The 24,186-nt window shown below is 36.8% G+C and overlaps 1 protein-coding gene across 1 annotated transcript in view; it reads left to right on the top strand.

Moving 5' to 3' along the window:
• Nucleotides 1–23,550, top strand: part of RAD54B (RAD54 homolog B) — a 102,882-nt gene extending 79,332 nt beyond the window's left edge. The window contains exons 9-15 of the mRNA XM_003821102.6: nt 2,075–2,214; nt 4,068–4,358; nt 8,727–8,902; nt 15,462–15,723; nt 17,236–17,302; nt 17,490–17,690; nt 23,118–23,550. Of these exons, the coding sequence (XP_003821150.2) occupies nt 2,075–2,214; nt 4,068–4,358; nt 8,727–8,902; nt 15,462–15,723; nt 17,236–17,302; nt 17,490–17,690; nt 23,118–23,335 (1,355 nt within the window). The 3' untranslated portion in view covers nt 23,336–23,550. The remainder of the gene's footprint in view (nt 1–2,074; nt 2,215–4,067; nt 4,359–8,726; nt 8,903–15,461; nt 15,724–17,235; nt 17,303–17,489; nt 17,691–23,117) is intronic.
• Nucleotides 23,551–24,186: the final 636 nt, after the last annotated feature.

Raw genomic sequence — 24,186 nt, 5'->3', positions numbered from 1 at the left:
TGGTAACAGATGATCTGAATCAGATGTGCTTATTCCCCCATATAACTGGAAGTCTAAAGGTAGGCCAGGCTACAACAACCCAATGTCATCAAGGATTCTGGTTATGTCTTCTGCTCTGCCATATTTGGTGTTGGCTTCATCCTCAGGCTGGTAGCAAGTGACTGCAGCAGTTCCAGACATCACAGCTAGATGTGATGATATCCAAAGGAGAACAGGACTGGCTCTTGTTGTTTCTCTGTGTTTAAGAGGGACTTTCCTCAAAGCCCCTCTGTGATGACTTCTCATGTCTCATTGGCCAGGATGAGTCACATGCTACTGATGGAACTTCTTGGTGCCCTTTCTAGCTCTCCTTTTCTGGGCTGTTGTATCCATCCTTTAGCTGCTGGTACTATTGATTAAACAACTTAGAACCCCTTCCTTTTCTGGAGAATTATCTTTGATTGAATGAGAGCTGTATTCTCCTCTATAGTTTGCAATCAACGACTGACTGATTTAGGGGTAAGCAGCAAATGGCAGCTCCCTTGCCTTAGAGTGATTTCAGGACCAACGTTATGGTGCAGTTTATGCTCTAGAGCTCCCTGTAATTTAGCTCAAGCTAAATTGTAGCTGAGGCCATTCTTGCTTAGTTTCTTCCCCTACCATTTTCTGATTCCATTTTTCCCTTTCTCCTGAGAGCTCTCCCTCTGTAAATCACGTGCAAACAAATCACTGTCTTAGGCTCTGCTTCCAGTGAACGCAGTATGAGATAAGAACCCTTGTGTATGTCAGTCATTTGCAAAGGAGGGGACAGAATTACTATGATTGACTTAATCATTTGGGGTTTGATGAATGTCTGAAAGCCAACCACAGTGATCCTTCTACCGTTCTTTCTCGTCTTTCCTATACTCCCCAATCTTTGTCATCATCATGCATATTCTTTTAGAGGCTTAACTGAATATATACCAACATAAATGTATTTTTCCCAACTCTTTCAATGATGTGTCTAAAAATTTAAAACTGACTAGATGTGTTAAATTTAAAAAAATTAGCAATTGCTGGTCCAACCTGGGGGTGGGGAGGACCCATTAAGTTTTAGGGAGGTGATTATTAAATTCCTTGACATTAAAAAAGTTATGTCATCTATCTTAATGAAATAAATGCATTTTTATTTACTTTTCACATTATTTATATCTTTGGACAGCATTTTCTAATCTCTTATTTGAAAGCCATCTGATATTACATTGTTTGTGCTGATTTATATGTTCTTTTGGCACTATTATAATTATTGAAACATGCTAATGTTTCTTTGAAAATTAGCCAAAAGCTATTGCATACTATATGTAATATATAGAAGGTATATGAATCCATTACAGTCTGTATTAACCCTTTGGATGGTGAAGATCTTAATTTGATCTGATAACTTTGAAAGGTAGTAATAATAGGTGCCATTCAATGAGTGTCTACTGAGTGTCAGGCATTTTGCTGGGTACTTCATATCCATTGTCTCTACTTTTCATTATAATTATTCTGGGAATTTATTATCTTCATACGTTTATAAATGAACAAAAATCCTGAGTTTAAAGGACTTAAGCAGTTTGTCCAAAGTCACACAGCTATAATAACAGTAAAGTTACTAAAGTTATAGAACATTTATTATGCTGTAGGCACCATTCAAAGTATATTATATGGATTGACTACTTTGATCCTCACAACCCTAGGAACGACTGTTATTATCTGCATTTTACAGAAAATAAACTGGTGTAAATAACTTTCTCAGGGTCACTCAAGGGAGTAAGTGATGCAGGTAGGATTTGAACCTAAGCAGTCAGACTCCACTGAGCCTGCACTCAGTCTCTATGCTATACTACTATGTAAGAACTTAGTATGCAATTAAAACCAGAGTTAAAAGTTTATGTGGTGATTAATATGTTTTAACTTGCTTTGACTGCTCTTTCTTAGTTTTAGGCAATTTGCTTGTATTTATTCCTTTTAGGGAATAAATTTCTCCAAACTTCCATTGTGGTTTTGCTATAAACCTGAGATTGTGATTGTAAAACACAAACTTGACCTTTTCCTCATTTTTGTCTCTCTTTAGGTACTCCAATTCAGAATGATCTGCAGGAATTTTTTGCATTAATTGATTTTGTAAATCCAGGAATATTAGGCTCTTTGTCATCTTATAGGAAAATATATGAAGAACCCATCATTTTATCGAGAGAACCTTCTGCTTCTGAGGTATAATTTACTCTAATAAATAGGTTTTTAAAAAGCCATATGTCTGAGGAAATCATCCATAACTTCGTATTATTTTGATTTAGAAAAATCAATAGTGTGAACTCTTTATTTTTCTCCACAATCCTTCGTTTCTTGCATTCCTTATTTTAGAATATGACATCACTTGTCTAAAATTCATGAATAGGAACTTCACAAAGAATTATGACAATAAACATATAAAAATGTTCATCTTTACTAGTTTTGAAAAAAGTAGAACAAAATAACCAAAGTGACTTTTGTACTTTTCTATTGGTGTGTGTTTGTTTATTTAGAGATGGTGTCACTCTGCGTTGCCCAGTCTGGCCTTGAACTCCTGGAGTATCCTTTTGCCTCAGCCTCCCGAGTAGCTGGGACTGCAGGTGTATACCACCTCCCCAACTTGGATTTGCTAGTAGTAGCAAGTGTAGACAAGAGTCTCCTATTTGGAATGTAAATTGTTGGTTGGAATGTACATTGGCACAACTTGGGGAAAGTTTGGCAATGTATATCAAAAGCATTAAAATTGTGTATATCTTGTGGCCTGGCAATACTCCTTTTATGAATTTATTATTAAAAAAATAGTACATTTATTTAAAAACTTAGCTGGCTGGGTGTGGTGGCTCATTCCTGTAATCCCAGCACTTTGGGAGGCTGAGGCGGGTGGATCACTAGGTCAAGAGATCGAGACCATCCTGGCCAACATGGTGAAACCCCGTCTCTACTAAAAATACAAAAATTAGCTGGGCATGGTGGCACATGCCTGTAGTCCCACCTACTCAGGAGAATCACTTGAACCCGGGAGGCAGAGGTTGCAGTGAGCTGAGATCATGCCACTGCACTTTAGCCTGGTGACAGAGTGAAACTCCATCTCAAAAAAAAAAAACAAAACTAAAAAACTAAAAACTTAGCTGTAAGGTATAGGGTGACCTTATGTCTACCAAAAAAAAAAAAAAAAAAAAAAAAAAATCAGCCAGGTGTGGTGGCATGTACCTGTGGTACCAGCTACTTGGGAGGCTGAGGTGGGAGGATTGCTTGAGCCTGGGAGGTGGAGGTTGTAGTGAGCTGAGATCACATCACTGCACTCCAGCCCTGGGCGACAGAGTGAGACTCTGTTTCAAAAAAATAAAACGAAATAAAAACTTAGCTGTAAGGGTAAAAAATTAGAAACTGGCTGGGCACAGTGGCTCATGCCTGTAATCCCAGCACTTTGGGAGGCTGAGGCAGGTGGATCACTTGATGTCAGGAGTTTAAGATCAGCCTGGCCAACATGGTGAAACCCCGTCTTTACTAAAAATATAAAAATTAGCCAGATGTAGTGGTGTGTGCCTGTAATCCCAGCTACTCAGGAGGCTGAGGCAGGAGGTTCCCTTGAACCTGGGAGGTGGAGGTTGCAGTGAGCCGAGATCGTGCCACTGCACTCCAGCCTGGGTGATAGAGCAGGACTCCGTCTCAAAAACAACAACAACAAACAAAGAAGCAAACTAAAGGAAACACAAATGGGAAACAAACATTTTTAAAGGTAGGACAATGGTTAAATTATGGTCTACGTGTTGTATACAGACTATATTTCATTGACTCTAAGATTCTACCAATTATAGGATATATCATTATTTTGTTATTTAGGAGACTGTGACTTCACTTAATTAAATGGTTATGCTAAACATATAAATAGATTATGGTTGGTTTTTCTGTCCCTATACTCATATTTTATTTCTTCTTTTAAAATTTGTTGGGAAGCAATGAGTAAATGGTTTATCATTATGAAATCTTTAATGTTCATTTTAAGTGTATTTTTGTCTATAACACTTTCATTTAAGTCTGCTATTTTTCCATAGGAAGAAAAGGAGTTAGGAGAAAGAAGAGCAGCTGAACTTACTTGCCTCACTGGACTCTTTATCCTTAGAAGAACCCAAGAAATTATAAATAAATATCTCCCACCTAAAATAGAGAATGTTGTCTTTTGCCGACCAGGAGCACTACAGATTGAGCTTTATCGAAAGCTGTTAAATTCTCAGGTTGTCAGGTTCTGCCTTCAAGGGTTGTTGGAAAATAGTCCCCATCTAATATGTATAGGAGCTCTTAAAAAACTGTGCAATCACCCCTGCCTTTTGTTCAACTCTATAAAGGTAAGTGCATAGTATCTGAAACTGTGTCAGGGATATGAGGGTTCTATAGTATATGAATCTAAGAGGGCAGACAGGGCTAATTTCTGAGGTTGCATTTGTGGGTTTTCAAAGCATGTCCACACTCCTAGAGCTGAAGTAGGGAAGAGATGAGTTTGAGGTACTGCCTTCTATAGTTTGTGTCCAATCCCCTTTGGCACCTTATCTAATACTTGGCGATCGTCTCCCTTCCTATTTTATGTTAATATAGTCTGTCAGTTTTGTTTGTTTGGTGCTGACAAATACAAAATGTGCCATTAAAAATAATTTATTTTTTTCTCATTTTGAAAGTGATACATGATTGTGCATAAAATTTAGAAAATTCAGAAAATCACAAAGAAAATAAAAATCATCTTAAGCTCAACCCATGGAAAATCACATTTTGGTATTAATAATATTAGCTAACAGTTATTAAGCACTAATTATATACAGGTTGAACATTCCTAATCTGGAAATTAGAAATTCAAAATGCTCCAAAATTCAAAACTTTTTGAGTGCCAACATGACATCACAGGTGGGAAATTCCATACCTGACATCTTTGCTTTCTGATGTTAAGTGCGCACAGACTTTGTTTCATGCACAAAGTTATTAAAAATACTGTATAAAATTACCTTTAGGCTATGTGTATAAGGTATATATGAAATATAAATGAATTTCATGTTTAGACTTGCAGCCCATGCCCAAGATGCAAATATTCCAAAATCTGAAAAAATCTGAAATCTGAACCACTTCTGTTCCCAAGTATTTTGGATAAAGGATGGTCAACCTGTACCAATCACTAAGTGCTTTATTAGTGTTATTTTATTTATTATTTACAAAACTCTATGGAATAAGTACTATTATTTCCCCATTTTTTTGGTGAGGAAATAGGGGCTCAGATATATATGTATATATGTATATATATTATATATAAAATCTATATATATAATCTATATATATATAATCTTATTCTAGAGAAACTTAATAATGCTGTTTATTTATTTGTTTATTTATTTATTTTTTGAGATGAAGTCTTGTTCTTGTCCCCCAGGCTGGAGTGTAATGGCATGATCTTGGCTCACTGCAACCTCCACCTCCCACGTTCAAGCGATTCTCCTGCCTCAGCCTCCTGAGTAGCTGGGATTACAGGCGCCTGCCACCACACCCAGCTAATTTTTGTATTTTTAGTAGAGACGGGGTTTTACCATGTTGGCCAGGCTGGTCTCGAACTCCTGACCTCAGGTGATCTGCCTGCTTCGACCTCCCAAAGTGCTGGGATTACAGGCTTGAGCCACCGCACCTGGCCCTTTTTATTTATTTTTTTAAAAAATATTTATTTTTTAAAAAATAGAGATGGGGTCTCACTCTATTGCCCAGGCTGGTCTCGAACTCCTGAGCTCAAGTGATCCTCCCACCTCAGTCTCCCAAAGTGCTGAGATTACAGGTGTGAGCCACTGCGCCCAGCCGCAACTTAAAAAAAACTGATTCTATATACAGTGATAAAAATCAAACCCTTTGGGCATGAAGCACGGTAAAAATAGCCAAAAATTTCTTCATTAAAAGGAAGACCTTATGATGGCCCAGAGTATACCAGTTAATTTAGAATATGTTTGTACATTCTTGAAGAAAGCAGCAGGGGGCTCTGAGTGTTTCTCCATTGTTGCCATGCAGTCACTAATAATAGGCATAGGATACTTCAAATAGGGTACATAATTTATAGTCTGACATTTATTCAGAAAAGCCTTTTCTCTAACTTCATAGCAAATAAGGATTGATATAAAAGGGCAGAAATGAGCCTTCTACATGTATAAATAACCTTTAAGCAATGGCTTGTAACTATGTTTCTATTGAAACTAAATTGTTTCCCAAGTTCAATTAAGATGTTAGGTCTTTCTTTAGGAAATGTGAGTGGAACGTAACCAGTAACAATATCATAACTCATAATTGAAGTGTACATGGAGTCAGAAGAGATAGTGTCGCGATTAGCTTGAGATGGGAAGTCAAACTGGTAAATCTCTTATGATGGAGATGCTGCATCAGGCTGTCACAGTATAAAGATATTATCTATTGGTCAATTATTAATTAGTGGTACATATTATAATATCCTGGGAAGCTCTTAAAATTACATTAGTCCAGGCCTCAACACATATGGATTAATTCAGAGTTTGTTTGAGAGTAGGACCCAGGCATGCGCATTTTTAAAAAAGCCTTCTCAAGTGATTCTAATACATGTTCTTGGTTAAGAACTTGTGCATTAAGATTGCCCATCTTGGCCAGGGCGGTGGCTCACGCCTATAATCCCAGCACTTTGAGAGGCTGAGGCGGGAGAATTGCTTGAGGCCAAGAGTTCGAGACCAGTCTGGGCAACATAATGAGGCCCTGTCTCTTTAAAAAAAGAAAAGATCACCCATCTCCCTGTACTCTGATTTAATATTCACCAGACACCTTCTGTTAGTGGTTTGACTTTCCCTGGGGACGTTCTTTCATAGGACAGAATGCACGTGCATAGACTGATTGGTCTAAATAGGCAGGTCTCATAGGTCAATACATTTTCATTCTGACTTATTCAGTCTCTTAATTTGGTTAATATGAATAATTTCCCTAGAGCTTAAGCATATTCAAGTTTCTGAAGATGAAAAACTGTATACTAGACCCTGGGCCTGTGGTCCTTTGATGATCTTTCCAAGTTGTAGGCAGAGCTAACCTAAAGCAGCCAGCAGCTACTTCTTTCTCCTCACGTCCCAGTGATAGAAATATTTTAGAGTTCCTAGTATTTTTAATCAAATGACTACACCTAAATATTGCTGTATTTTGACAGTAAGCCAAATTAAAATTAGTACTCTGTGCCCAGCATTTTTATACATTTCACATAGGATTCACTGCCCTTAAAGTGTTTCTAGTATTACTAAAGAGGGGGTGCAACACACAGGAAAACATTTGTGAAGTATAAAAAAAAGTCATTTGATCTTAAACAATCCTGGGGTTAGGGGGGCTGACCCCTGTGTGTGCTGTTGAAAATCCCTTTATAACTTGTATGACTTTTGACTCCCCCAAAACTGAACTACGAATAGCCTACTGTTGACCAGAAGCCTTACCAGTAGCATTAAGTCAGTTCACACATATTTTGTATATTATATACTGTATTTTTACACTAAAGTATGCTATAAAAAGAAAATGTTATTAAGAAAAGAATGAAGAAGAGAAAATATATTTATTATTCAGTAAGTGGAAGTAGATCCTCACAAAGCTCTTCACATTGAGTAGGCTAAGAGGAGAGGAGGCAGAGGAGGGGTTGGCCTTGCTGTATCAGGGGTGGTGGCAGAGATGGGAGAAAATCTGCATATAAGTAATTCAAACCCATGTGTTCAAGGGTCAACTGCATATCATTAACTGCTCAATTAGATAAAGTCAAAGCTGAAATGTACTGTGTAACCATAAAGGTTAAAACTCAGTGCAAACAAACGCTATGAATAATCAGGCATAATGCACTGGGTCCTCAAGTATTTATAGGATTGGGATAATTGAGCAGCAGAATAAAAAAGTATCCCAGACAAGGGGTTTAGGTTGAACAAAGTTTCAAAAACAGTGATAAATCTGGTAAATATGGGAGAGAGTTAAGAGACCTGCCAATCCTAGGAATTTAACCAAAAAAGTGATGTCATGAATACCTCTGATCTCTAGTTATATGTTCACATATCAGCTAGGCAGTTTTGGAGGGGGAATTTCAGAGGTGCTGATAATCACCTTGGAATAAATTTATTCTACAACTATTGGTGAAATAAAAAGTATTGTTGTTAAGTAAGAATAAATTTCTCTGTTAATTTATTGGTGAAATTCTTCCTTCTTACAGAAGAAACTGGTAAGATTAAGTAAACGATAGTGCTTGTTTTTGGATGTAAAGGTGTTGTATGAAGCCCACAATTCAGTAGAGAATACTAATAGGGAGGGAAGGAGAGAGGAAAAGAGAAAAAGATGTATCAAAGATGCAAAATGTTAGGGTTTTGGAGAGGATGGATTTTGTATCACCATTTGCCCTTTATTTCCCTCTCCTTTCTTTGTCTACTCCTACTTCCTGTAGTTACATGTGGGAAATATTAATACTACACTTGCAGGGTGAAGGTAGCAGGCATCATGAGACTGCGTTAGAACTGCTCTGTAACTAACTCAGTAGAATGCATGTTACTTTTTTAAAAAATGATCAAATCATGACCTATAAAGATTTACCTAACAGTTTCTTGGACTTTTCAGATAGCTGTTAATCTTCACCTTTTTCCTGCCATAATTTTAGCATTTTCCCCTCCTAACTAAAAAAACAAACATGAGCCAGCATTAACAATCATCATTTTGAATAGGAAAAGGAATGTAGCTCAACTTGTGATAAAAATGAAGAAAAGAGTCTGTACAAAGGCTTGCTAAGCGTGTTTCCTGCTGACTACAACCCTCTCCTGTTTACTGAAAAGGAGTCAGGAAAACTACAGGTGTTGTCCAAGCTCTTAGCGGTTATCCACGAACTTCGACCTACTGAAAAGTAAGATCGATTTAACAAACTTATAAGTGCTCATAGTTTTAGTTTGCACTATTTCTTTACTTCCTACTTCCCTTTTAAAATAAGAAAACATTAAAAATAAGTTGTTTTCTTCTTTGGGAATACGGTTAGCTTCTAGTATTTCATAAACTTGTAATTAACAATGTATCTGTAAGTTTTAAGAAAAACTAAACATATGTATACTTTTAAAAACCTAGTGATATTTTCTGATATATAATGCTTGTTTCTCAATTTTCTTCAGAATCCTTTCTTCTTTTACTGTTTCTTAAATACTGATACACCTTAGGATTTTCTCTTTAACTTTCTCACTCTTAACACACTTCCTGAGTGCTATACTCCCTGTACTTTCAACTATTGCACACACAAATGCACACACACACACACACAACCATACCATGTGGTCCAGTGTGTGTGTGTGATGACTATATATATTTTATATCTTCTTGGATACCAAACACATATAATATTGAAACAAATTTATATCTCTAGTTCAGTCCTCTCTTCTAATTTCTACATCTTTATTTTTAAGTGTTGAATGGACATCTAAATCTATCTTGATGTCCTATAGTACTTCAAACTTCCCAGGTCCAAAACCATGTGACAAAACCATCATTTTGTTATTGTAAGCCTCATCTTGTCCCATTATTCCTTGGTACCGTAATGCAAGCAAAAACCCTGGAAATTATTATAGACTCACTTTTCTTCTTTATTTATCCCACAGTGTCAGTCACTAAATTCTATTGATTTTATTTTTTAATTTCAAGCATCCATCCTCATTTTTCTGGTACCAAGATTTTTGTTTTGATTCTTAAAATTACTGATTTGGGTTATGATGGTCTCTTATAAGCTACTTCCCTCTTACTTTCAGCCCCCTGATATACTCAACATTGCCCTGAATTATATTTCTAAAATATAAATATGAACTTGTCACTCCTTTTCTTAAAAAATCATTTGAAGACTCCCACTTGTCTTCCAGAAATTTCTAAATTCTTTAGCACATTAGGCAGGACTCTTCATGACTTGGTTAATGCCTCCTTTTCCAGCCTCATCTCTCATCACTCCTTCACACATACCATGTGGTTCAGTCATACCAAACCACCTGCAGAGCCTGTAATTTGCCCCACTTCTGCTCTGCTCTTACATGTTGCAGGTTTCTGTGCCTGGCTTACCTCTGCTTCTCATTCTTCTGGCCAACTTTTTCTCTTTGTTAAGCCTCAGCTCAACAGACCAAGTGCAATTGTTTATACCTATAATCCCAGCACTCTGGGAGACCAAGGTGGGAGGATTGCTTGAGGCCAGGCATTGGAGGCCAGCCTAGGTGATAGAGTGAGACCCCTTTTCTACAAAATAACAACAACAACAACAACAACAAGACTCAGCTCTCATGCTTTCTCCTATCTCAGATTGAGTTAGACTCCCCTCCTCTGTACTCCATAGCATCCTGTACCTACCTCTAATGGAGCTCTTCTCACATGTTTTATTAGATAATATTTGATATGTGCAAAAGGGCATGTGAGATGTATATATGCAGATTGTGACCCAGTTTAAGAGTGCAAACTTTCACTTTAGCTTCTATTTATATCTTATTATCTTTTTTTTTTTTAACTGGACTTTTTTTTTTCTCTGAAGGGTGGGCGGGATAGGTGGCTGTTATTGGACAAAGGATAATGAGTGAAAAGAGTTTTGGAAGAAATGAGAAGAGATACAATTTGAATATAGATGTGAGAATTTATCTTTGAAGATGTCATAGGGGAAAGTTTCCCTCTTGTGGCAAGAAGGAAGAAAGGAATGAAGAGAAATATAATGATTAAGAAAAATAAAAATAATATTTGGGGATTGAAGTTGGGGTGGTCTTTTCTCTTTATCTTGAGATAGGGTCTCACTCTGGGGCACAGGCCGGAGTGCAGTGGTGTGACCTCAGCCCACTGCAGCCTTGACCTCCCAGGCCCAAGTGATCTTCCCACTTCAGCTTCCCATGTAGCTGGGATTACAGGAATGTGCTATCAAGCCCTGCTAATTTTTGTATTTTTGTAGAGACGGTGTTTCACCATGTTGCCCAGGCTGGTCTCTTAACTCCTGAGTTCAAGCAATCTGCGTACCTCAGCCTCCCAAAGTGTTGGGATTATAGGTGTGATGGTCATTTTGACTCCTTGTGGGTCCTTAAGAAACCTAAACCCTGCCATGTTGCATTGAAGGAGAAGCTACACTTTCATAAGTGGCACAGGCTGGGTCTTTGTTCTGTTGCTTCACATTATCTGAAGAGATCGCCTTTTCTTTAAAAAAAATTGTGGTAATATAGACATAACATAGAGTTACCATTTTAACCATTTTTTTATGTATAATTCTGTAGTGTTAAGTACATTCACATCCTGGTGCAACCAATGTTCAGAACTCTTTGCATCTTGCAAACGAAACTGAAATACTATATCTATTAAACACCAACTCCTTATTTTCCCCTCCCTTAACACCTGGACTACCCTTCTACTCTCTGACTCTGACTATTCCAGATACCTCATATAAATGGAATCATATAGTTTTTTTTTCTTTATGTTACTGACCAATGTCACTTAACATAATGTCCTCCAGGTTTATCCATGTTGTAGCATGTGTCAGAATTTCCTTCCTTTTTAAGGCTAAACAATATTCCATTGTATGTATATACCACATTTTGTTTATCCATTCATCTATTGATGAACACTTGGGTTGTCTCTACTTTTTGGCTCTTGTGAATAATGTTGCTGTGAACATGGGTGTGCAAATAACTTTTCAAAACCCTGCTTTGAATTCTTTTTTTTTAATTTATAGATATATTTTTATTATATTCTAAGTTCTAGGGTACATGTGCACAATGTGCAGGTTTGTTACATATGTATACATGTGCCATGGTGGTGTGCTGCACCCATTAAATTCTTTTGGATATAAATCCAGAAGTGGAATTGTTGGGTCATATGGTAATTCATTTTTAATATTTTGAAGTACTGCCATACTGTTTTTCATAGAGGACTGCACCATTTTCATTTCCACCAACAGTGCACAGGGTTCAAATTGCTCTATCTCCTTACCAACTTTGTTACTTTCTATTTTTTTGATAATAGTCATCCTAGTGGGTGGGAGGTGGGATATCATTGTAGTTTTGATTTGCATTTCTCTAATGATTAGTGATATCGAGCACCTTTTAATGTGCTTTTTGGCTATCTTATCCTTGGGAATCCCCATCTTATCCTCGGGAATACATTCCAAGACCAGGAATGGATGCCTGAAACCACAGATACTACCAAGCCCTATATGGATTTTTTTTTCATGTATATTCATACCAGTGATAAAGTTACAAATTAGGCACAGTAAGAGATTAACAACAATAACTAATAATAGAACAATCATAACAGTATACTGTAGCGAAAGTTATGTGAATGTGCATTCTCTCTTTCTTTCTCAAAATACCTTACTGTGTGTAATATTTTTGAACCGAGGTTGACCGCAGGTAACTGAAACAGTGGAAAGCAGATCTGCAGATAATGGGGTACCACTGTGGTCTCTAGGTGCCTCTGTATTTTCTTTGTCTTTCCTCTGTGAGTCCTCTGTCTTCCTGCTACAATTTGAACTGATCTCTAATCTTGCTACATAGCTGTCATCCTGGGGCTTTTTTTTTTTTTTTTTTTGAGATGGAGTCTCGCTCTGTTGCCCAAGCTGGAGTGCAGTGGCGTGATCTCAGCTCACTCCAACCTCTGCTTCCTGAGTTCAAGCGATTCTCGTGCTTTGGCCTCCCGAGTAGCTGAGATTACAGGCGGATGCTAATTTTTTTATTTTTAGTAGAGATGGAGTTTCACCATGTTGCCCAGGTTGGTCTCAAACTCCTGACCTCACGTGACCCAACCCCCTTGGCCTCCCGAAGTGCTGGGATTACAGGCGTGAGCCACAGTGCTCGGCATCCTGGGACTTTTAAAAAGCCATCACCTATGCATAATTCCGTTTTCACACTGCTATAAAGAAATACCTGAGACTGGGTAATTTATAAAGGAAAGAGGTTTAATTGACTCACAGTTCCACATGGCTGGGAAGGCCTCAGGAAACTTATAATCATGGCAGAAGGCAAAGGGGAAACAAAGACCTTCTTCACAGAGTAGCAGGAAAGAGAGAGCTAGCAAGAGCAGGGAAAACTGCCTTATAAAACCAGCAGATCTCGTGAGAACTCACTCCCTATCATGAGAACAGCATGCAGGAAACCGCCCCCATGATTTAGTCACCTCCCACCTGGTCCCTCCCTGAACAAATGGGGATTCTGGAGATTGTAATTCGAGATGAGATTTGGGTGGAGACACAGAGCCAAATCATATTAACTTATAAATTCATTTTTTTCCTCTTCTGTGTTGGATTTTCTGTTTTCTGAATTTCACATTTTGCTGGAGCACATCTCACAGTAGTTTCCTAAGAAAGATGGGAGATTAATCTTTTTGACTTCTTGTACATCTGAAACTGTCTTTATTCTACACTAGCACTTGACTGACAACTTCCCTTGTCATAAACTTCTAGATCAAAATAGTATTCCCCTAGAATTTTGAAGACATTGCTTTACATGTTGTTTTCTAGTTTTTAGTTGCTTTTGAGAAGTCTGATGATTTTCAAATTTCGATTCATTTGCATATGACCTATTTTTCTTCATCAAAAATTGATCAACTTTTATTCATTCTTCATACTTTGAGTTATAATCTTGATATACCTTAATATGAGTCCTCATTAATTGAGCTGGGAACTTTTTAGTAGGTCCTTTTTATCTGAAGACTCCATGTCTGGGAGATATCCTTTCTCGCTCTTTTTTTTTTTTTTTTTTTGAGAGGGAGTCTTGCTCTGTCGCCCAGGCTGGAGTGCAGTGGCGCGATCTCGGCTCACTGCAAGCTCCGCCTCCCAGATTCACGCCATTCTCCTGCTTCAGCCTCCGGAGTAGCTGGGACTGCAGGCGCCCACCACCATGCCCGACTAATTTTTTTGTATTTTTAGTAGAGACGGGGTTTCACCGTGTTAGCCAGGATGGTCTCTGTCTTCTGACCTTGTGATCCGCCCACCTCGGCCTCCTGAAGTGCTGGGATTACAGGCTTGAGCCACCGCGCCCGGCCTTTCTCTTAAAACAATTTCTTGTTTTCTTTGGAATTCCTGTCAGTCAGATATTGAACCTCATGAATTGATTCTCTAATTCTTTTTTTTCTCTCCTATTGGTCATCACTTTTTCTTCTTAATGTATTTCCTGTCAAACTCTCGTACTATTATCTTCCAGCTCTCCTGTTAAAACTTTGTCTATCATTTTACATTTCTAAGATATTTTTCTAATTCTTGATTGTTCCTTTTGAAAAATTGCATCCTCTTCCATTGAAGGATAGATAGCTCTTGTTTGAGGACATAAATTATTTTCGGAAAGTTTTCTTCTGTTTTTTTTCATTGCTTTGTTTAATTCAGGTTTGTTTATTTTGATTTTTCCTTTTCATGTTGAAGCTCACTTCAAATAGCTGGTGTTCCCTGGTGTCCACAGTTAAGAGTGAAGCACTAAAACATTAATTGAACACTATATGGATAGGCAGGGCTCGTTGACTAATAACCATCATTGGGTAATCAGGCAGCAAGCTAGCTTTTAAATTTGGGGACTCCCTATCTGTGGATCTTTTCTGGGGAATAATCATTTAAGTCTTTCCATAGATGAATCCTTTAGTAGTATCTTCCTTGGGCTGGCATATGGGGTGCCTGGCTGCTGGTATTCTAGTAGTTGGCAGGAAAAGGGTAGAGGGATCTTATTCAGTATCTAGACTTTCATTAACACATTTTTTTTTTTTTTAAAGACAGGGCCTTGCTCTATTGTCCAGGCTGGACTGAAACTCTTGGATTCAAGTTATCTTCCTGTTTCAGCCTCCTGAGTAGCAGGGGCTACAGGCATAAGCCACTACATTGGCTCTCCTGCCTTCTACAGTCAGTTCCCTGGTCTAACTTTCTTTGGTTTATTTTCTCCAGATAATAAATACTTTATTTGAGAAAGAAAAGTCAACTGATCACATGGGAGCAGGGCCTGGGTTCTACGTACCAGTGTTGTAATAGTTCCAGTCTAAATTCCTTCCTTCTCAGGTACCTTAGCAAGATTCTGTGGTGCAAATGAACTTTCATTTGTTTCTTACTGGAATCTCCCTCTTTGGGCATGTAGGCATCACCTTATGTATACTCCTAAGCAGGTGACTGCTTCACTATGGTTTTTGTTTTCAAATATCTTCAGAGTTAGTTTCTGTTCATTTTTGTATTTTGCTCATTCTCTTGCTGTTTTTAGAGTGAACCTCAGAGAGATGAAGAAGGCAGAAAGGTCTTTGCCGCACTATCTTAAAACTGGAAGTTTAGATATTGACTTTAAAATGGAATATGCAGGAATGCCTATGTTTTAATTGTACAAGGTCATTGTTGCATGTTCTCTCAATGTCAGTGATAATATTATTGTGGTATTTTCTTTCAACTAAGAAAATCTAATGCTGCCTTTAAATTTATCTAAAGAATCTTTCTTTTTGATTGACAGGGTGGTGTTGGTATCCAACTATACACAAACCTTGAACATTTTACAAGAAGTATGTAAGCGTCATGGATATGCTTATACAAGACTTGATGGACAAACACCAATCTCTCAAAGGCAGCAGATTGTTGATGGCTTTAACAGTCAACACTCTTCTTTTTTTATTTTTTTGTTAAGTTCAAAAGCTGGTGGTGTAGGACTTAACCTCATTGGAGGATCTCACTTAATTCTCTATGACATTGATTGGAATCCAGCCACTGATATTCAGGTAGGTATATTTATGCATTAAATAGATATTATTGAATGCCTGAGGATACAATGCCTATTGAGGATACAAAGATGATGATGATATATAATATCCACTGCATAAAGAGCCCTTATTTTGCATGAGGCACTCTCCTAAGTGCTTTCCATCTGTTTAATCCTCCTAACAAGCCTACAAGGATGGATATTAGTAGTCCCATTTTACAGATGAAGATATAGAAGCTTGTTCTAGATCCCACAGCTTGTAAGATGCAGAGCCAGGATTCAGACCTAAACCTGTATGTCTCCAGGTTCTAGTTTACTGCAGAGTTGGGCCTTTAGGATGTTCATGACCATTAGGTGAAGACAATAAAGTTACAGATGCTATGATTAGTGTTTATGCAGGCTACAGTAAGGGTATAAAAGTAACATATTTAGGAAAATATTTGAGAAGCCTTTGGTTTTCTTTAGAGTACAGCCCATCTTTTTGTATCTTGAGTTTTCTACCTGTAGGTTTGCACCTCAGTTGGTATGTGCATTGGGGGATCCCAAGACAACCCTCAGGTTTAATGATTCACTAGGAGGACTCAACTGAGAAAAGCAGCTATACTCACAGTTATGTTACATTATAGTAAAGAATACTCAAAGCGGTAAGGAAAAGGTACTGAGTCCAGGGCAGAGTCCAAGAGAGACCAGGCACAAGCTTCCAGTTGTTCTCTGCCAGTGGAGTTTTATGGACAACACTTAATTCTGTCGGCATTGGTGAGTGACAGTGCATATAGAATACTGTCCACCAGGGAAGTTCATCCACGTCTTGGTGTCCAGAATTTTGTTTGGAGTCAGTTCTGTAGTCATGGAACACCTGCATGACTGACCTTAGTTAATCAGTCTTTAGCCTCCAGAAATCAAACTACATGATCCAAGGCCCCACCATATAACATTGTTAGCATAAACTATCTGGTGTGGCCCAAGGCTTCTGGTAAACAGACACTCATATCAGGCAGGACATTCCAAAGGCCTAGAGATGATCTCTTAGAAGTTGGTTGAAGGCCAGATTTTTATTTGAAATGTGCAGGGTTTGAACATCAACACTTTAATGCACAGTGTCATTGATAAATCTTTTAACCACAGGGATCCACCTAGAGCCTTAGCTGATTACATGTATCCTAGGTAGTTCTCAGGGGCAAATCTTCAGCTATTTGGACTGAGAATGAACCTCCAAGCCCATGCTACACTTGGTTCTTTCCATTCTTGCTGTCCATACTCACTGTCCCATTGATGAAGATCTATTCTCTCACTCTTGCATGATACTCTTGTAGTTATTTTACAGTACCATAGTAAGTGTTCACTCATCCCTTTCTTTCTGCCAAGAAAAAGCTATGAAGTAGGGCATGCTTCACACACCTGAGATTTGTTTTTTGAAGCTGTATGTAAAATATAGAATTCCGAATTTTAAAACATATTTCTGCAAATTGCATATGTGGAAGGGGCCATTAGTTTCTACTGTACTCTCAGAATTCTCACTTATTTTCTATAGGCAATGTCTAGAGTATGGAGAGATGGTCAGAAATATCCTGTACATATTTACAGACTCCTAACTACAGGTAACAACCCTTCAGTGTGACAAAAATGTATACTCTTTGAATAATTAAAATTATTTTTTGTTAGCCTGTGCTTCAGTGTCAGGAATATATTGTTATTTTGTTAACTAGTATGTTACTAAACATTATACCCAACAAAAATAATGAACATAAAGATCTGAAGGAAATCTAATTTATGTTTTCTCTTTAGGTACAATAGAAGAAAAGATCTATCAAAGGCAGATCAGTAAGCAAGGTCTTTGTGGGGCAGTTGTCGACCTCACCAAGACATCTGAACATATTCAGTTTTCAGTAGAAGAACTTAAAAATTTGTTCACATTACATGAAAGTTCAGATTGTGTTACTCATGATCTGCTTGACTGTGAGTGCACAGGAGAAGAAGTTAATACAGGTTAGTTATATTTTAATTCTGTTACTATGTAGTAAAGTTAATTTATTTCTCGTTAGCAGTTGAAAATATTTAAAGAATAACTTTATAATATTTACCATTTGCATATGTTAGTTTTATTTTTTTCTCAGCTCATAGGGCAGCTGCCAGATAGAGATATTTGAGAAAATATTCAGTAGAATCTTATTCTCTGAATTTTAGCTTTTTATTTCTGAATCACTTGTGAAAAATTGAACTTACTTAGGAAAATCTTTCAAGTCCTGGTGTAATGGCTTTGGAGTTAGAGTTTTTTTTTTTTTCCAAGACAGGGTCTGGCTCTGTTGCTCTGTTGCCCAGGCTGGAGTGCAGTGGCGCAATCATGGCTCACTGCAACCTCCGCCTCCTGGGTTCAAGCAGTCTTCCAGCTTCAGCCTCCTGAGTAGCTGGGACTACAGGTGTGCACCACCACACCTGGCTAATTTTTGTATTTTTTGTAGAGACGAGATTTCTTCATGTTGCCCACACTGGTCTCGAACTCCTGGGCTCCAGCGATCTGCCCGCCTCAGCCTCTCAAAGTGCTGGGATTACAGGTGTGAGCCACCGCATCCAGCCAGAAAAATGGTTTTAATCCCTATTTCTCTTTCACAAAAAAACATACAGTTGACAGAATAATCCTGTTGTTTATGTTGTACAGAATTTATTCATAATGGGGTCATATTTTCTGAGGCACTTAGAAGCATAGGTCACCATACTTCTCAGTACTTGATGTAAGTGCTAGTGCTGCCTAAGTAAAGCTGAAAATTTACCCTCCAGAATAGACACCATTCAAAAAGGAACTAGATCAGGAGTAGGACTTGAGCAATCAATGTCTAGTAGCTGAAAGTTACTTGATGAATTATATTAAGATAGGTTGAAGAAGTTAGACTATATAAGACTGAGATGGAAGAATTTAGATTTTATATAAACATAAATATATTTTATATAAATGTTTCTCTTCTATGGAAATGTTTCTTTATATAAATGTTTCTCTTTAGGTACAATAGAAGCTTTATTAGTTTATTATTTGTCATATAAATTATATATGATTATATTTATTAGTTATATGTCATATATAAATATATAACTAATAACTAAATATAATAAATATAATCATGCACAATATATAATTATAACAATATATAATATTTATGGTAGTTAAAATATGTATATATTTTTATTTTTTAGTGGGTAGAATTTAAACTTCATAGAAATGTTTTCAGATTTTCTCTTTCTTCATAGCCATTTTGGTTATTAAAAATATTAATTAGCACTTTATCCTCCCTATTAAATTTTTTCCTGTTTTAATAATTTCTCTTCTTTTCTCCTTTTTCCTTGTATTTACTCTAATGTTCTTTTTCTAATATTTAAGTTTAATACTTAGCTTAATGATTTTTCAGTCTTCTTTTCAAAGAAGTGGATATTTAAGATTATACATTTTCCTCTAAGCTGCCCATAATTTTGATATACAGTCTTTCATTATTCAGTTCTAAATATTTTGTTTTTTCATTATGATTTCTTCTTTGTCTCATGAGTTATTTAAAAGTATGTTTTAAAATGTATTTTAGTTTTTGTTACTGAACTCTGGCTAATGCTCTGTAGTCAGAAATAGAACTACATGATATGGATTCTTTGGTAATTATAGAGACTTGGGGTATGGTCTAGTGTGTGGTCATTTTTTGTAAATGTTTGTTTTGTGCATGGAAATCATGTATATCTTCTTAATTGCCTAGTGCAGAATTCTGTCATATTAGCCAGATTTTGTTATGTAATCCATTTTTTCTTTTATAGATTTCAAAAATGACTAATTTAACTTTTGAACCGGTAATATATTTACATGACTCAATTATTTAAAAATATAAAATGTACATGGTGAAAACTCTTCCTCCTACTCTACCTCCTACTCTACCCTTATCTCCCTAATTTCTAGCCTTCTACATCAAAAGAAACCACCACTATTAGTTTTTTTGTGTATCCTTCCAGATATATATGTATGCATATATAAGCCACTCTAGATATATATTCTTGCCCAGTTTTCCTCCCAATAAATTATAGCATATTATATTTCTGTACCTTTTTCACTCAGTAGCGTATCTTGAGATCTTTCCGTATTGTTACAGAGTTTCCTCATTCTTTTTCTTCCTCAGCTGTATAATCTTCCAGTGTACAGATATATCATAATTTATCCCCCACTATATTAGTCTGTTTTCACGCTGCTAATAAAGGCATACCTGAGACTGGGCAATTTACAAAAAAAAGAAGTTTAATTAGACTCACAGTTCCACATAGCTGGGGAGGCCTCACATTAATGGCAGAAGGCAAGGAGGAGCAAATCAGATCTTACATGGATGGTGGCAGGCAAAAAGAGAGCTTGTGCAGGGCAATTCCCATTTTTAAAACCATCAGATCTCGTGAGACCCATTCATTATCACAAGAACAGCACAGGAAAGACCTGCCCCCATGATTCAATCATCTCCCACTGGGTCCTTCCCACAACACGTGGGAAATATGGGAGCTACAAGATGAGATTTGGGTGGGGATACTGCCAAACCATATCATCCATAGATGTACAATTAGGTTATTTCCCATAAGTGTGTATTTTATTCATGTATCATTTTGAATATCTTCAAGTATACCTATAAGGTAAATTTTTAGTATTGCTGAGTCAGAGAATGTGTACATTTGTAATTTTGATAGATATTGCCAAAATGCCCTTTGTTGGATGTTGTGTCAATTTACACACTCCCAGAAATACACTAGAATGTCTATTTTCCCATAGCCTTGCCAGTTTAGTGGATTATCAAATGTTTGTATATTTGCCAATCTGATAGTAAGAAAATAATATATTGGTATAGTTTTAATTTGCTATTCTCTTATTACGAATGAAGTTGAGCATTTTCCTAAGTTTAAAAACCATAGTTCTTTATGTGAACCATCTCTTCATATTGTTTGCCCATTTAAAACATTAACAACCTAATTTTTTGTTAGATATATCTATTATTCAAATAAATATATTAAAATATGAAACTGTGACAGTGGATTAGAGAAAATTGTTATTTTGTCATTTTCTGCTTCATATATTTTATATCTTCCTTGTGAAATATTTTTTTCATTATGGTTTCTCTATTTTATTGTTATGTAGTGATCGCCTTATCCCGAATGCCTTTTGCTTTCATTGTGTCTTAACATATTACACTAGTTTTCTTATCATTAGGGTTTGTCTGGTCTATCTTTTCCCATCTGTTTACCTTAAATTTCTCTGTGTTCTTATGTTTTAGGTATCTCTTGTCAATAGCATAAAGCTGGATTTTATTTTTTGTCCAGTCTAATATTTTGTTTCAGCGAGAACATTGTTTGTTTGCATTTATAATTATTAAGGTATTTTTATTTATTTCTACTGTCTTTTCATTTTTTAATGAGGGCCTAATACTGGCTAACTCTTAGCCAGAGGTTTTTTGGTTAGTACTTTGCAGGTATTATTCTATTGTCTTCTAATTTTGGAAGCAATCTTGTCATCTCTTTTCTTTTTTTTTTTTTGAGACGGAGTCTTACTCTGTCACCCAGGCTAGTGTGCAGTGGCGCTATCTCGGCTCACTGCCAGCTCCGCCTCCCGGGTTAACGCCATTCTCCTGCCTCAGCCTCCTGAGTAGCTGGGACTACAGGCACCTGCCACCACGTCTGGCTAATTTTTTGCGTTTTTAGTAGAGACGGGGTTACACTGTGTTAGCCAGGATGGTCTCGATCACCTGACCTCGTGATCTGCCCGCCTTGGCCTCCCGAAGTGCTGGGATTACAGGCGTGAGCCACTGCGCCCGGCCTTGTCATCTCTTTTCTTAAAACCTCAATGATTATGAACACTGACAAGAATTTGATGATATTAAGGAATGACTTGAGGCTTTTCTTTTAGGTGTGATAAAATTTCAAAGAAGTGTTTATCTTTTAGAAATGTAGAATGAAATATTTATAAGTGAAATGATACATGCTATATATTTATTATATTTATTTGAAATTTCCCATAATTAAAAGGTTAAAAAAATAAAACCTCCGATAGCTTCCTATTGCTCTTAGGATAGATACTAAAATCTCTAAATTGATAAGTTAGTCAGGGCAGTCTAATTGCTGTAACAAGAAACTAAAAAAGCACAATGGTCTAACACAATAGAAATATGTTTCTCATTTGTGTAACAGGTCATTGTGGGCATTTAGTGGACAGCCTTTCATAAGGTAATTTCGTGATCCAGGGTTCTTTCACTTGGAGCTCTTCCATCCATTTGGACCTTAGAGTCCTCTGCTGGGATCCCCTGCATCTGCCAGCCAGCAGTGAGAGAAGAGATAAAGTAGAAAATTGTTCAGTTTGAAGGATGTTTATAGTTCAGACCTGGAAGTGACATAGCTGCATTCCATAGGCCAGACTCAGTGGCAATATCTAACCGTAAGGGAGGCTGGGAAAGGTGACTAAGTGCCCTGGAGGAAAGAGAAATGGATTTGGTGAATAACGGCTGGCCTCTGCCATTCATGTTTTGCATAATCCAGCCCTTGAATACTTGCTTCACTGTGCATTACTTAACTTCTTTTGCATTATTCTTTGCTTTTACTCTATAGGCTTTAATTGCATAGGCTCGTATCAATTGCTCGACTATGCCAGTGTCCCTTCCTTTTCATAGCTTTTTAATGTGCTTATCATAGAATGCTTTATCTTTTTTCCCCATCTAGTTCTTTTCTCATCTTTCAGATCTTAATAGAACATTTCCTCAGGGTGCCCTTCACTTAAAGTCAGCCTCTCTTGTCATATGTAAGATAGTTCCCTGTATCCTTCCTTCATACCCTTACCTCTGTTTGTAATTCAGCTCCACAGTCCCTTATCTTCAATTCTGAAATCTAGAAAGCTCAAAAGGTTTTTTTTCTTCATAAATTTGTGACAAAATTATTTGTGGCAAAACCTTACCTAAATTGATGTGAGTTTATCAATAGTCTTTATTTAACCCATTTTGTAAGACTATTTATGACTTGCTACAGAATGTTAATGTGTTTCATTATGGAATGCTGACCCAGATTGTTCGAATTATATTCTGAATTTGTAAACCTGGCCCCACAGGTTTTAGGAAAGGGATTTTGAATTTGTAATACATTTTTCGGATGATTATTTATTTAATGTATATCTCTCCCACTAGACTGTAAGGTCCTTGAAGTCAGAGACCATGCCTGTGTTTCTTCATCATTTTACCTTTGCTGTTTAAATCAGTACATAGTAAATAATTTATAAATGTTTGTAAAAAGAATGAATTTGTTTTAACTTGAACCATGGTGATCAAATGTAATAAATCACATAAACTAATTATCATAAAACAAAAAAGTATTGTATTTAGCAGGATATTGGCTTGCCTAAGGATTTTCTCATTGTTTTACTTATTACAGGTGATTCGTTGGAAAAATTCATTGTCTCTAGAGATTGTCAGCTTGGTCCACATCACCAGAAATCTAACTCCCTGAAACCTCTTTCTATGTCCCAGCTGAAGCAATGGAAACATTTTTCTGGAGATCATTTAAATCTTACAGATCCTTTTCTTGAAAGAATAACAGAAAATGTGTCATTCATTTTTCAGAATATAACCACTCAAGCTACTGGCACATAGTGAAAGATTACTTCTGACATTCCATTGCTCTTCTTTTGAAAATTAGTATGGTAATTAAATGTACTTTTTGAAAATTAATAGAATTATTTAAATTACAGTATATGTTGCAAAATATATCACTTTTGATACAATAGTCAAAATTGTTTGAGTGGTTTAATGTTTTGTAAATATTAAGTGTTTAAATGAAAAATTAAAGATGTGCTTATATCATTGTATAATTGTTAATAATTCCTTGATTAATACACTTTCATTAAGTATCTACTGAGAAATTTTTATAAGGAATATAAAAAGGTAAAATACTCTCTGTCTTTGGGAAAACTAATCTGATTAGAAATATTAGACAGATGTTTGAAACAACTGAAAAACTTGGTAAGTTTAAAATGTAGCTCAAAGGAGAAAGAGAATGAGAGGTTAGGATTGCAGATGCTAAAGATGTTGGATGTAATAGTTGCTGCAGGGCAGTTTGAGTGAGAAAAGTCAATGGGTTAGTGCAGGAGTTGAAGGATTTGGGAACACTTTAGAGCACTAGTTCCTAGTTTGGGACCTCAGACTTATGCAGTCTGTAAAGCCATGTCTACCAAATATTGTTTATGCACTGAACAAAGGTTCAGCTACCATCATTTAAGGGTTATCTGGAGTAATTTTTGGCATTGAAAAGAGTGTTTTAGCTGTGCGCAGTGGCTCCAGTTTGTAATCCTAGTTACCTAGTAGGTAGAGGCAGGAGGATTGCTTGAGGCCAATAGTTTGAGACTAACCTGAGCAACACAGTGAGACCCTGACTCTAAAAAACAAACTTAGCCAGATATGGTGGCACATGCCTGTAGTTCCAGCTACGTGGGAGGCTGAGGTAG

This window comes from Pan paniscus, chromosome 7 (genome assembly GCF_029289425.2).
Source record: "Pan paniscus chromosome 7, NHGRI_mPanPan1-v2.0_pri, whole genome shotgun sequence".
NCBI lineage: Eukaryota > Metazoa > Chordata > Mammalia > Primates > Hominidae > Pan > Pan paniscus.
This window is presented reverse-complemented; position numbering and strand designations above follow the sequence as displayed.